This window comes from Penaeus japonicus, unplaced genomic scaffold (assembly GCF_977035675.1).
Source record: "Penaeus japonicus unplaced genomic scaffold, GWHDUDI00000001_assembly GWHDUDI00000011, whole genome shotgun sequence".
NCBI classification, from domain to species: Eukaryota; Metazoa; Arthropoda; class Malacostraca; order Decapoda; family Penaeidae; genus Penaeus; species Penaeus japonicus.
In genome coordinates this window covers 40,667,649-40,680,148 of record NW_028234413.1, presented here as the reverse complement: position 1 = coordinate 40,680,148, position 12,500 = coordinate 40,667,649, and the positions used below count along the sequence as shown (strand labels likewise).

Genomic DNA, 12,500 nt, shown 5'->3' with positions numbered 1-12,500 from the left:
TATTATTGTGTCTAAGAGATGAGGATATTATTGTGTCTTTAAGAGATGTATTTATAATTAACTTGGAAATTATGCTTTGTGCGGAGAATACCTTGTTGATACTGTTTTATCCGATGTATTCTTCGTATTTCTTACTTCTTCTAACTAGAATGTTATTTCTTTTCTTCTTCTTTTTTAATCAGTTTTAGGACAGTTTTTTCCCCCTCAAGATGTTTCTAAGTCCATTAAGCGTTTTATTTTGTCTCCTTGCTAGATCTCTGGGCAACTGGGATGAAAAGCGCGTTGGCAAACGGGACGTGTCCGTTAACCACCTCAATTTTGAATCGAGATTTGAAAGCGGCAATTTACGCAGAGTCATCCAGGTGAGTTTCCGTTATAGGGGTTGCTGGCTTAAATATTATGGATACTTACTTACTTTCTTTGTTTTTGTTTTCTTATCGTGCTGCAGTTTAATGTTTAGGAGGGTTTGGGTACAGTGTGTTGTTGAAAGATTTTGAAAATGCGTTTTTGTTTTTCCGTTACAGGCCTCAAACACAGAGTACGATTTGATTTTGAATGCTGACGTTAACTCCTCGCATCACCACCAATGGTTCTATTTTGAAGTCAGCAACATGGAACCGAACACGACATATGTCTTCAACATCATCAACAATGAGAAGCCAAATAGTGAATTCAATTATGGTAGGTTCTGTTCCTTTGGTGAATTCAATTATGGTACGTTCTGTTTCTTGATGGAATTTGTAGAGTATGTGTTTGTAGGTACGTTTTTTTTTTTTCCGAAAGGACAAAAGTTGAAGATATATGTAAAGAAAATAATTAAATACGCTAACGGTACCAGTAATATATCTAAAAAAAAAAGAAAGAAAGAAAAAAAAAGAATACATTCTAACAGGAACAGAGACAATGAGTATAATTCTGAACACAATATATCACCCCTTTTTAGAACTCGCATTATATAAACCTTTCCCCCCCTCCCCCTCCCTCCCTCCTCTCCCTCCCTCCCTCTCCCCCCTCTCCCTCTCCCTCACCCTCTCCCTCACCCCCTCCCCCTCCCTCCCCCTCTGCCTCTCCCCCCCCAAACAGGCATGAAACCCGTCATGTTCAGCGTTCGAGAAGCCATGAAGGGAAAATCCGCCTGGGTTCGCACGGGCACTGACATCTGCTACCACAAGAACCACTACTCGCGAGTGCCCAAGAGCCACGATAATGTCCGCTTTAAGAAGACGGCAAATAAGTCCTATTATACGGCCACTTTCACCGTCACTTTCCCTCATGCTTATGACGTGTGCTATCTGGCGTATCATTATCCTTATACTTATACGCAGTTGCAGGTATGTATGTAGGCTGAGGTGACGTGTTTTTTTTTTTTTTTTTTTTTTTTTTTTTTCTTTTTTTTTCTTTTTTTTTCTTTTCTTTTCTTTTTCATTTTTCTTTCTTATTTTCTTTCTTTCTTTTTCTCTTTTTATGTTTTTTTTTCTTTCTTTCTTTTCTTTTCTTTTTCATTTTTCTTTCTTACTTTCTTTCTTTCTCTCTTTTTATTTTTTTTTCTTTCTTTCTTTCTTTTCTTTTCTTTTTAATTTTTCTTTCTTACTTTCTTTCTTTCTTTCTCTCTTTTTATTTTATTTTATTTTTTATTTCTTTTTCTTTCTTTTCTTTTTCTTTTTCCTTTTCTTTTTTTTCTTCTTCTTCTTCTTCCTCTTCTTCTTCTTCTTTTCTTTTACTGTCAGAGACTTGCGAAAATGTAAGAAGTTTACATGAGAAGAGTAAAATATGGCTTAGATTAGTGAAAAAAAATAATAAATTAGTGGTTATAAACATGATACAATACATCTTACTATCATACAACCATACAGCCTAATAATGATAATTTTTTCCCCTCTATCAATAGGCATACTTAAATAAACAAGACTCCATAGAAAGAGCAAGTGATATCTTCTACAGCAACCAGTCCCTGTGTCACACTCTCAATGGGAATCCGGTGCCCCTTGTTACGATTACGACCAAGGAAAACATTAAGGTAAGTCAAGGGTTAATTAAGGGGTGCACGTGAGGTTGTTTTAAGTTCGTTAGAAAATAGAAGTATGGATACAAATGTATTTTGTTTTTTTCTCTCTCTCTAGAAAATACAACTATTCATACTAATGTTTTTTTTATTGTTGTTTAATCTCGCTATATCCATTTTTTTATTATTTTTCTCTCATTTGTATTATTATTATTACAACGTAGCCAAACAGGAAAAAAATAATAATAACTTTCATTCACCCTGTTTCCCCTCCCTCCCTCAACCCCCCTCAACCCTCCCTCAACCCTCCCTCAACCCTCCCTCAACACCCCCCTCAGGAAAAGGAAGTGATTTTCCTGACCGCCCGCGTGCATCCAGGAGAGAGCAACGCCTCCTGGGTCATGGAAGGAGTGCTGGATTTCCTCCTGACGGACACGGCCGCGTCGCGTCTCCTTCTCCAGAACTTCCTCTTCAAGATCGTCCCCATGCTCAATCCGGAGGGCGTCGTTCACGGGAAGTAAGTTATCGTGATGTTCTGCTTCTGATATGTTCTAGGATGTGTTTGTGTGTGGGTGGGGTGTGGGTGGGGTTGTGGGTGTGGGTGGGGGTGGGGGGTGGGTGTGGGGGTGGGGGGGGTGAGGGTGTGTGTGTAGATGGGTGGGGGGGTGTTTGTGTTGTGGGTGTTGGTGGGGTGGGGGTGGGGTGGGGGGGTGTGAGTTTGTGTGTGGGGGTGTGGGTGTTTGTGTGTGTGTGTGTGTATGTGTACGTGTGTGTAGATATAAAGATGCCTCCTGATAACTTCATCATCTTACCAGCATCATCATTCTACTGACATGAAACCACTCCATCACACAAAGGAATCTCATATTTTACAAAAGAGCGATAACTCAGTCGCATTCTGATCAACAAAAGATTAAGATGAAGCAAACAATATGAAATATTCCCGATGATAATCCTCTTCAGATTTGTCCTCTGAGGAAAAAGGAGGAAACCAAAGAGAAACTCACTTATACACATGTAATTAACAATTCACCCAAAGACACAGTAACCTAACAAATGCAGAATAAAAAGAGGTGCTTGAGAGTAGTTTAGTTCGCTTGTTGTGCCCTACTCTCGATCGAGTCGCCTGTTTTGTGTGCTACGGAGAACCTGCGTCTTTGAGAGCCCAGCTGAAGGTCTCCTGTCTGCTCAGAAGCCTCACGTTGGCTGGCGTTGTCTCGACCGCATCTCCCGCCTCGAATTCCTGGGTGGGAGGCTGCAACAAGAGGAAGGCGCTGTTGGCCGTTGCAGGGAGGATTTCGTTGTTGGCGATTGCGATCGGTTCGCTGGCGGGCGTCTGGGAGGGGGGCGTCGCTGCCGGCATCTCCTTCGGTGCCTGCGGAGAGGAAGGGAACGCCGTGGGCATGACCTTGGTGATTCCCGGAGGAGGCGAGGTCGAGGTCGTGGTCGACATGAGCTTCTTCACGATGGGCGTGGATGTTAGGTGGGCGGCGGCGGCGTCTCCTCCAGGATGCGTAGGATGCGTCGTCTCATTACTTGCGTGGGAGTTCCGGGTGTTTACTGGCTGTTGCTGCTGCTGTTGCTGTGGGTCCCTTTGGAAGGCGCTGGCTGGGGGAGGGGGGCGTCGGAGGGGTCTCACTGGGCGGAGGGAAGGTGTCGATGGGAACCCGGCGATGCCAGCGGAGGAGGTGTCGTTGCTGCGTAGGACATTCCGGTCGAGTTAGGATAGGACAGTTCTAGGATTGCGTCTAGTTACTAATCTAGATCTACATGTTAGGGGCATTGATTACTTGACAGCTGATATGAAGGCTAGAGTGAGGCTGTTTGAAGAATGTAGATATCTATGCTTTATTTTCCGGTCTTTTCGTCATGCTGGCAGTTGAGTGTGTCTATAGTTATTTCTTGATATTTATGAATTACAGCCTTTTTTAGTATAAAGACTCACTACATTATTTGGATTCTATTTCCAATATCACTTTTTGGGCTAGAATGAATACATAATCATTGCAAAAAATTTAAGAAGCAAATACTGATAATGGCTCTTGACGTTAAGGAAATAAATAAATAAATAGAATAAAAATTAGATGATTTTTATGCATGCTCTGTCTCTTATAATTTCCCCAGAAACACTATATAGTAGACAGTGATGCAACTTTAACTAAGCTTCGCAAATTTACTTAAACTCTTTATTACTTTTAAATACTTAAATAACCCAAAGAACCTAAAGTTGTTAGCTCGTGCAGTAGGAAAGAATATGCAATCCTTCCTGAAGACAGGGAAGCCAGGAAAGCTAAGCCAAGCATCCTAAGGACCTCATCCAAGTGGCCCATCCTATCACGGTGGATCAGAGTTGCTTCGTCTGCACACCACGACTGGAGTGCGTACCATGGTTGGCCAGATTTGTCTCTAGGTGTCTCTGCTTCCATTGAAAAAGCATCATCATTTCAAACTTTTTTTAGAGTCTGGCAGTGGTAGTTGGTAGTCTGTTTCTGAGGGAGTGTGCATGCTTGCACTCCTAAAGAAAGTGCAACACTACAGCCTTCGTCGTAGTCAAATGGTTCATGCGAATAGCCATGTGTAGATATAGCCTAGTTTTTTTAATGAATGGAGAATAGCTTTGACACGCATCCTCTCTCTCTCTCTCTCTCTCTCTCTCTCTCTCTCTCTCTCTCTCTCTCTCTCTCTCTCTCTCTCTCTCTCATTCTCTTCTCTATCTTCTCTCTCTCACTCTCTTCTCTATCTTCTCTCTCTCCCCCTCTCTCTCTCTCTCTCTCTCTCTCTCTCTCTCTCTCTCTCTCTCTCTCTCTCTTTCTCTCTCTCTCTCGCTCTCTCTCTCTCATTCTCTTCTCTATCTTCTCTCCCCCCCCCCTCTCTCTCTCTCTCTCTCTCTCTCTCTCTCCCTCTCTCTCTCTCTCTCTCTCTCTCTCTCTCTCTCTCTCTCTCTCTCTCTCTTCTCTCTCTCTCCTCTCTCTCTCTCTCTCTCTCTCTCTCTCTCTCTCTCTCTCTCTCTCTCTCTCTCTCTCTCTCTCTCTCTCTCTCTCTCTCTCTCTCTCTCTACATCACGAAAGCGTTTGGTACGGGTCTCGCCAACCAAGACCCTACAGTTAGCCAGGTTTAATGTTCATAAGAATATGAGTTAGTTATAGTACTATAGTTATGGAAAGCGGCCATAGTTAGCTCGTGCAGTCGTAGAATCCGTACAAACCAAAACGAGCACTTAACAAAGAGGTCTTATTGAATGTCTTCATAAGATGGTGGTTATATATTAGTTCAGTGGTAGGAGCTGTGTGTTCTAGTCTCCCCCCACAGTCCGGAAGGGAATCCAACTGTTAGGTCCAGAGCCTAAGCCCTCTAATGGAATTCATGACGCAAAACTGAATCAATAGAATGAGGATTTTATATATAGTTATATAGTTATAGTGTTTACAGTTACCCCCGTGAAAAAAAAACATGCCGTACCGATACTAGTCCCCAGTAAAAAAAAAGGATTAGGTTTAAAATATACCTAAAAAAGAGGGTGAGAGTCACGTGAAGCTTTATACGACAGTCATTTTGGTTACCTCGTTCATCGGATAATATTAGCATAATATTAGCATGCAAGCCAAACCCAACACCCTACAAATAGGCTGGATTAAATATTACCTGCTCTTACCCCTGTGATGAGCGGCGGTTCGTAGTCACGTAGTTATAGTAGAAGCAACGAGTTTGTTCACAGATGAAGTGCTTGGGATCCATGCAGTTCTGGGGGGACCATAAGCCCTTCTGGTAGCTCATGCATGACTGTTGGGATTTCCTGTTGAGGGGAGAGTTGGGGTGGTGAGGACTGCGCTTCTTGTTTCGAGACGGAGAGGTCTTTATTATTTTTTTGAGAACTTTCGACAGTTTCGAGGTATTTTTGCAAGAAGCAATAATCTCCGTTTCTCCTTACTTTCAACGATTTTTTTTTTTTTTTTTTTTTTTTTTTTTTTTTTTTTTTTTTTTTTTTTTTTTGTTTTTTTTCAGCATTTCCTAGTTTTGTCTTTAATTTTACTTTCCATATTTTATTCGGGTTTCGCTCCCGTGCATCGCAAAAAATTTACGAACTTACGTGAGAGGAGGGCCGCCAGAAACCCAGAAGTTGAAAGTGCTGTTGAAGGGTTGGCCAGTGCTCATCCAGATCCACATCTCGGAGCCCAGCTGATTGCCACTTGTCCAGTAGTCGCTGTTGCTGTGACCTTTGACCGGAGGAGGAAATATTTAGCCATGAGATCCGAATTGGCATTTTGATCATTCATAAAGAAAGACGTGTAGTTATCTGCACTTAAGAAAAACGTATAGTTATCTGCACTTAAGAAAAACGTATAGTTATCCGCACTAAAAAAAACGTATAGTTATCTTCACTAGAAATAAAAGTATAGTTATCTGCACCAAAGAAAAACGTATAGTTATCTCCACTTAAAGAAAAAAAAATGTATAGTTATCTCCACTTAAAGAAAAAAAACGTATAGTTATCTCCACTTAAAGAAGAAAAAAACGTATAGTTATCCGCACTAAAAGAAAAACGTATAGTTATCTGCACTAAAAAACGTATAGTTATCTGCACTAAAAAAAAACGTATAGTTATCTGCACTAAAGAAAGAAAAACGTATAGTTATCTCCACTTAAAGAAGAAAAAACGTATAGTTATCTCCACTAAAAGAAAAAAAACGTATAGTTATCTCCACTAAAAGAAAAAAAACGTATAGTTATCTCCACTAAAAGAAAAAAAAACGTATAGTTATCTCCACTAAAAGAAAAAAAACGTATAGTTAACTCCACTAAAAGAAAAAAACGTATAGTTATCTCCACTAAAAGAAAAAAAAACGTATAGTTATCTCCACTTAAAGAAAAAAAAACGTATAGTTATCTCCACTTAAAGAAAAAAAAAACGTATAGTTATCTCCACTTAAAGAAAAAAAAAATAGTTATCTCCACTAGAAAAAACGTATAGTTATCTCCACTTAAAGAATAAAAAAAAAACATAGTTATCTGCACTAAAGAAAGAAAGACATAGTTATCTCCTCTAAAAAAAAAAAAAAAAAAAAAAAAAAAAAAAAAACATATAGTCATCCGCACCAAAACAAAACGCAAACTAACCCACACTCAAAACAAGACCTACCCCCCCCCCCTCAAAAAAAATAATAATAATAATAATAATAAATAAATAAATCAAAAAAAAAGAATGAAAAAAAAAAAAAACAATCCCACTTGAACCTAGAGCACCACCACCCACCCACCAACCCCCCCCGTATCTCCCTCGAAGCAAAACCAAAATCAAAACCACACCCACCGTTCTCGTTAAGGAAGGCGGTGATAGCTTCAGTTTCCTCGATGCCCTGGAAGGACAAAAGTTCCATACCGATGGTCCGACAGTACTCGTAGGCGAGGAACCAGTTGAGCGACGGCGAGTACGGGGAAGCGTTCGAGATGAAGTACCGGGAATCGGCCACTTCTACGGTTTGGATCCTCTGGCCTGCGAGGAGAGAGAGAGAGGGGGGGGGAGAATGAGAGGGTGTTAGGCGGGTGGGCGGGATGTTAGGTGGGTGGGTGGGCGGGAGGTTATGGTGAGGAGAGAGAGAGAGAGAGAGAGAGAGAGAGGGAGAATGAGAGGGTGTTAGGCGGGTGCGCGGGAGGCTAGGTGGGAGGGTGGGGGGGGGGGTATGGTGAGGAGAGAGAGAGAGAGAGAGAGGGAAGGAGGGAGAATGAGAGGGTGTTAGGCGGGTGGGCGGGATGTTAGGTGGGTGGGCGGGAGGTTATGGTGAGGAGAGAGAGAGAGAGGGGGGGGGGGGGAATGAGAGGGTGTTAGGCGGGTGGGCGGGATGTTAGGTGGGTGGGTGGGCGGGAGGTTATGGTGAGGAGAGAGAGAGAGAGAGAGAGAGAGAGAGGGAGAGTGAGAGGGTGTTAGGCGGGTGGGCGGGATGTTAGGTGGGTGGGCGGGAGGTTATGGTGAGGAGAGAGAGAGAGAGGGGGGGGGGGAGAATGAGAGGGTGTTAGGCGGGTGGGCGGGATGTTAGGTGGGTGGGTGGGCGGGAGGTTATGGTGAGGAGAGAGAGAGAGAGAGAGAGAGAGAGAGGGAGAATGAGAGGGTGTTAGGCGGGTGGGCGGGATGTTAGGTGGGTGGGTGGGAGGTTATGGTGAGGAGAGAGAGAGAGAGAGAGAGAGAGAGAGAGAGAGAGAGAGAGAGAGAGAGAGAGAGAGAGAGAGAGAGGGGGGGGGGGGAGAATGAGAGGGTGTGGTTGGGAAGTTGTGATGTTAGGTGGGTGGGTGGGAGATGAAGTTAGGCGGGATGTTAGATGGTGTTGAGAAGTTACAAGTAATGAGGATGTTGAAGTTGTTGAAACACTGTCTGTTAAAGGATTAACGAGGGATATAAAAGTTGCTGAAACACTATCTGTTAAAGGATTAACGAGGGATGTGGAAGATTTTGGAATGTATGTAAATTACGAGGCTTTTGGGGAGATTTTGAATATATTTAGGAGTAACGAGAATGCGGAATTTATTTTAAATAAAGACAGAAATGCCGAGAATTTGGAAATATTTTTAAATATAGGAGGAATACAAACATGTATGTATGTATGTATGTAGTGATAATGAAAAGTATTGAATAACATCGAACCTGCACTGAATGGATATAAAAAGAAATAATAAAAAAGGGAAACCATTGGACTTAGAGTCGAAGAATATTGAAAAGTAGTACAAAAAAGAGAAAAAAATTTAAATTGAGAACTGAGAGCTGAGTCGGTGTTTGGCATTTCCTCTTCCATCGTTTCATGTGATTCAGATCCACCGAGAAACGTGGGAATGAGAGAGCAAGGAGAGAGGAGAAAGAAGAGAAGAGAGGCAGACAGCGAGAAAGAGAAAGTAAAAGGAAGGGGGGAGAGAAGGAGAGATTGCGAGACAAAGCTTTGAAAGAGAGAATGGGGAGAAAGAGAGAGACAGGGTGGAGAAGGAGGGAAAAAGAGAAAGAGAGGAGAGGAGAGAAAAAGAAAAAGAGAGAAAGGGTGAGGAGAGGAGAAGAGAAAGAGAGAGAGAGAGAGAGGAGAGAAAAAAAGAGAGAGAGAGTGAGAGAAAGGGAAGGGAGGAGAGAAAAAGAAAAAGAAAGAGAGAGAGAGTAAGAATGAGTAAGAGTGAGAAAGAAAGAGAGAGAAAAGTATAGCGTGACGCACCAAATGCCATTAACACCCCCCCACCCCCAACCATCCACCCACCCACCCACACCCCCATCAAGTGCTCAAAGAACGCAAATCTCCAGTCACCTCTAGTGGGGCTTGTGAGTCGCGGCGAGTAATATCTCAAGGTTAAAAAAGGGATGTTATTGAGAAGAACTTTTTTTTTTGTTCTTCGCTCCGTAATTTGCAGTCGAGAATGGACTGCGAACGTCATGCCAATGATGACGTCAACAACATTCCTTCGGCAGAGAGAGAGAGAGAGAGAGAGAGAGAGAGAGAGAGAGAGAGAGAAGGAGAGAGAGAGAGAGAGAGAGAGAGAGAGAGAGAGAAAGAGGAGGAGAGAGAGGGAGAGAGAGAGAGAAAGAGGAGGAGAGAGAGTGTGTGTGTGAGAGAGAGAGAAAGAGAAGGAGAGAGAGAGAGAAGAGAAAGAGAGAGAGAGAGGGGGGGGGGGGAGAAAGAGAGAGAGAGACAGAGACGGAGACAGAGAGAGAAGAAGAAGAGAGAAAAACAAAGACAAAGACAATGAGAGAGAGAGTGACTGAGAAGGAGAGAGAGAGAGAGAGAAATTGCTTGGTATCAGTTGACTTCGGCGAAGGACCAGGATGTGAGGGTCCTATCCCTGCCCCCTGCCCCTCTCCTTCCCCCTTCCCCCCCTCTCGTCCTGCCTTCATTCTCCTTATATCCTCGCTTCCTCTCTCTCTCTCTCTCTCCTCCTTCCGTCTTTTTCTATTCTGTTGGCGCTCTCTCCCTTCACTCTCTTCTTTCTCTCTTCTCTCTCTCTTTCTTTCTACTCTCTATTTCTTTCTTCTCTTTCTTTCGCTCTCTCTCTCTCTCTCTCTCTCTCTCTCTCTCTCTCTCTCTCTCTCTCTCTCTCTCTCTCTCTCTCTCTCTCTCTCTCTCTCTCTTCCCCTCCCCTCCCCTCTCCCTCCTTCCCTGTCCCTCCTCTGATTATCCCTCCACCTTCCTAATCCCTCTCCTCTTCTCCCTACCCCCCTTTTATTCTCCTTTACCCCCCCCCTCCCCCCCTCCCTCCTTGTCTCTCACGCCTGATCTGACGTCAGTTGTTTATGGTTCCAGAATATCAACAAGTTTTTTAAATTTGCAATCTTGACAAAATGCAATTTCTCTTCTGTTAAATCACAGTCTCCCTCTGAGATTATATTTACTAGATTTCATGATTTTATTCATTTGAGTTATTTATTCATTTTGACATATGTTAAATGCGCGCCTCTCCTCGATTAGAATTCGGAGATAGTGCGTAGATAGACAGGGATGAATTAACGGATTGGATGTTACGTTGTATTAAGGGAGATTACAACTGAGAACTTTAATGTGATATATATATATATATATATATATATATATATATATATATATATATATATATATATATATATATTTATATTTATACACGCACACGCACGTACACACACACACACACACACACACACACACACACACACACACACACACACACACACACACACACACACACACACACACACACACACACACACACACACACGCATATACAAATGCATAATACCAATACATACACATACACATCTTTCTCTCTCTCTCTCTCTCTCTCTATATATATATATATATATGTATATATATATATATATAGATATAGATATATATATATATATACATATATATATATAATATATATATATATAATATATATATAATATACATAATATACATAATATATATATAAACAAACAAACATCAGAAAGCAAATCAAAGGCAACTGTTGCACTCGCAAACTCCGCTCACCGTGAACCAGGGCCTGGAGGAGAACCGCTCCCACGAGAACCGCGGACGCCCTCATGTTGCGCGCGGGAGATCTGACGTATTTCCCCGAGGATTAAGTCACGTAGGAGTATTCCCCCGGTAGGATATGCGATGGCCTGGGTGTCCTTCAAGTGCCCGAAGATCCTCGATTATCCTGCGAGGATGCGTTGGCTTAGAGGAGGAGCAGGAGATAGGCGCGTGCGGTCCGCTCGCTCGCCCTCGCTAGACTGACTGACTGTCCGCGCGTGTGACCTGTCCCGCGCTTCCTGCCGTGTTTAAGCCCCGCCCACCTCGTTGCCTTGTCTCCCCCTGCACGCCCATGCACGCCCCTAGACGGTCTTCTGCCCTCTGGCTTGCTCCGCGTGCCCTGAGAGATGGCTTGACCTCTGATGTCTAGTGCAGTCGCATTTTTTTTCCTTTTTTTCCGTTTTTTTTCGCGCTTTTGTTTTTGTCCGGAATTGTGAAGGTTTTTCGGTGGATTTTTTTTCGTGTTTTTTTTCCTTCTTGTTTGACTCTATCTTTTAACCTTATTTCAGGAACTGATTTTTTTCTTTTATTGAAGTCGGGTTGCCTTTTTTGTTTGATGATCTAATAATCATTTTGGTTATTTTGTTTTTTATTTAACAATTTTTTTTTATCTTCATCCATATCTCCTTCTCCCTCTGTTATCCTCTCCCATTATCCTCACATTTTGTCCATTTGAAGTTATCCTCACACTTATCCACTCGCGTTATCCAGTATTTATCGTAAAAATAATTATCCTCTCGCGTTATCCAGTGTCTATCCTCACACTTTATCCTCTAAAAACATATCCTCACTTATCCAGTGTTTATCCAAAAAAAAAAAAATATCCTCGCGTTATCCTCACAATTATCCACTCACGTTACCCTATGTCTATCCTCACACTTTATCCTCTAAAAAATATCCTCACTTATCCAGTGTTTATCCTAAAAAAAAAATATCCTCGCGTTATCCTCACAATTATCCACTCACGTTACCCTATGTCTATCCTCACACTTTATCCTCTAAAAAATATCCTCACTTATCCAGTGTTTATCCTAAAAAAAAAAATATCCTCGCGTTATCCTCACAATTATCCACTCACGTTACCCTATGTCTATCCTCACACTTTATCCTCTAAAAAATATCCTCACTTATCCAGTGTTTATCCTAAAAAAAAAATTATCCTCTCGCGTTATCCTCACAATTATCCACTCGTGTTATCCAGTGTTTATCCTCAAAAAATTATTATCCACTCGTGTTATTCAGTGTTTATCCTCAATAAAAATTATCCACTCGCATTATCCTCCCATTTATCCACTCGTGTTATCCAGTGTTTATCCTAAAAATAAAAAATATCCTCTCGCGTTATCCTCCCATTTATCCACCTGCGTTATCCACACTGTAATCCGGCCGTGACGAAGAAGACCCAGTAGTACCGTATAAGGGAAGGGGGGAGGGAGGGGGAGGGGGAGGGGGGAGAGAGAGAGGGAAGGGGCTGGGGGAAGGGA

The 12,500-nt window shown here is 42.3% G+C and overlaps 2 protein-coding genes across 2 annotated transcripts in view; one reads left to right on the top strand and one right to left on the bottom strand.

Moving 5' to 3' along the window:
• The window catches only part of LOC122260742 (cytosolic carboxypeptidase 1), a 40,757-nt gene that overhangs the window by 9,924 nt on the left and 18,333 nt on the right, over nucleotides 1-12,500 (top strand). The window contains exons 11-15 of the mRNA XM_086541460.1: nucleotides 254-362; nucleotides 525-681; nucleotides 1,084-1,331; nucleotides 1,889-2,017; nucleotides 2,341-2,519. Of these exons, the coding sequence (XP_086397586.1) occupies nucleotides 254-362; nucleotides 525-681; nucleotides 1,084-1,331; nucleotides 1,889-2,017; nucleotides 2,341-2,519 (822 nt within the window). The remainder of the gene's footprint in view (nucleotides 1-253; nucleotides 363-524; nucleotides 682-1,083; nucleotides 1,332-1,888; nucleotides 2,018-2,340; nucleotides 2,520-12,500) is intronic.
• On the bottom strand, nucleotides 3,006-11,231 carry LOC122260743 (uncharacterized). The gene is made up of 5 exons (XM_086542058.1): nucleotides 10,972-11,231; nucleotides 7,311-7,493; nucleotides 6,090-6,216; nucleotides 5,655-5,795; nucleotides 3,006-3,699 (listed from the first exon to the last, which is right to left on the bottom strand). Exons 1-5 carry the CDS (start codon nucleotides 11,024-11,026, stop codon nucleotides 3,141-3,143), a joined length of 1,065 nt encoding a protein of 354 aa, XP_086398184.1. The 5' UTR covers nucleotides 11,027-11,231; the 3' UTR covers nucleotides 3,006-3,140.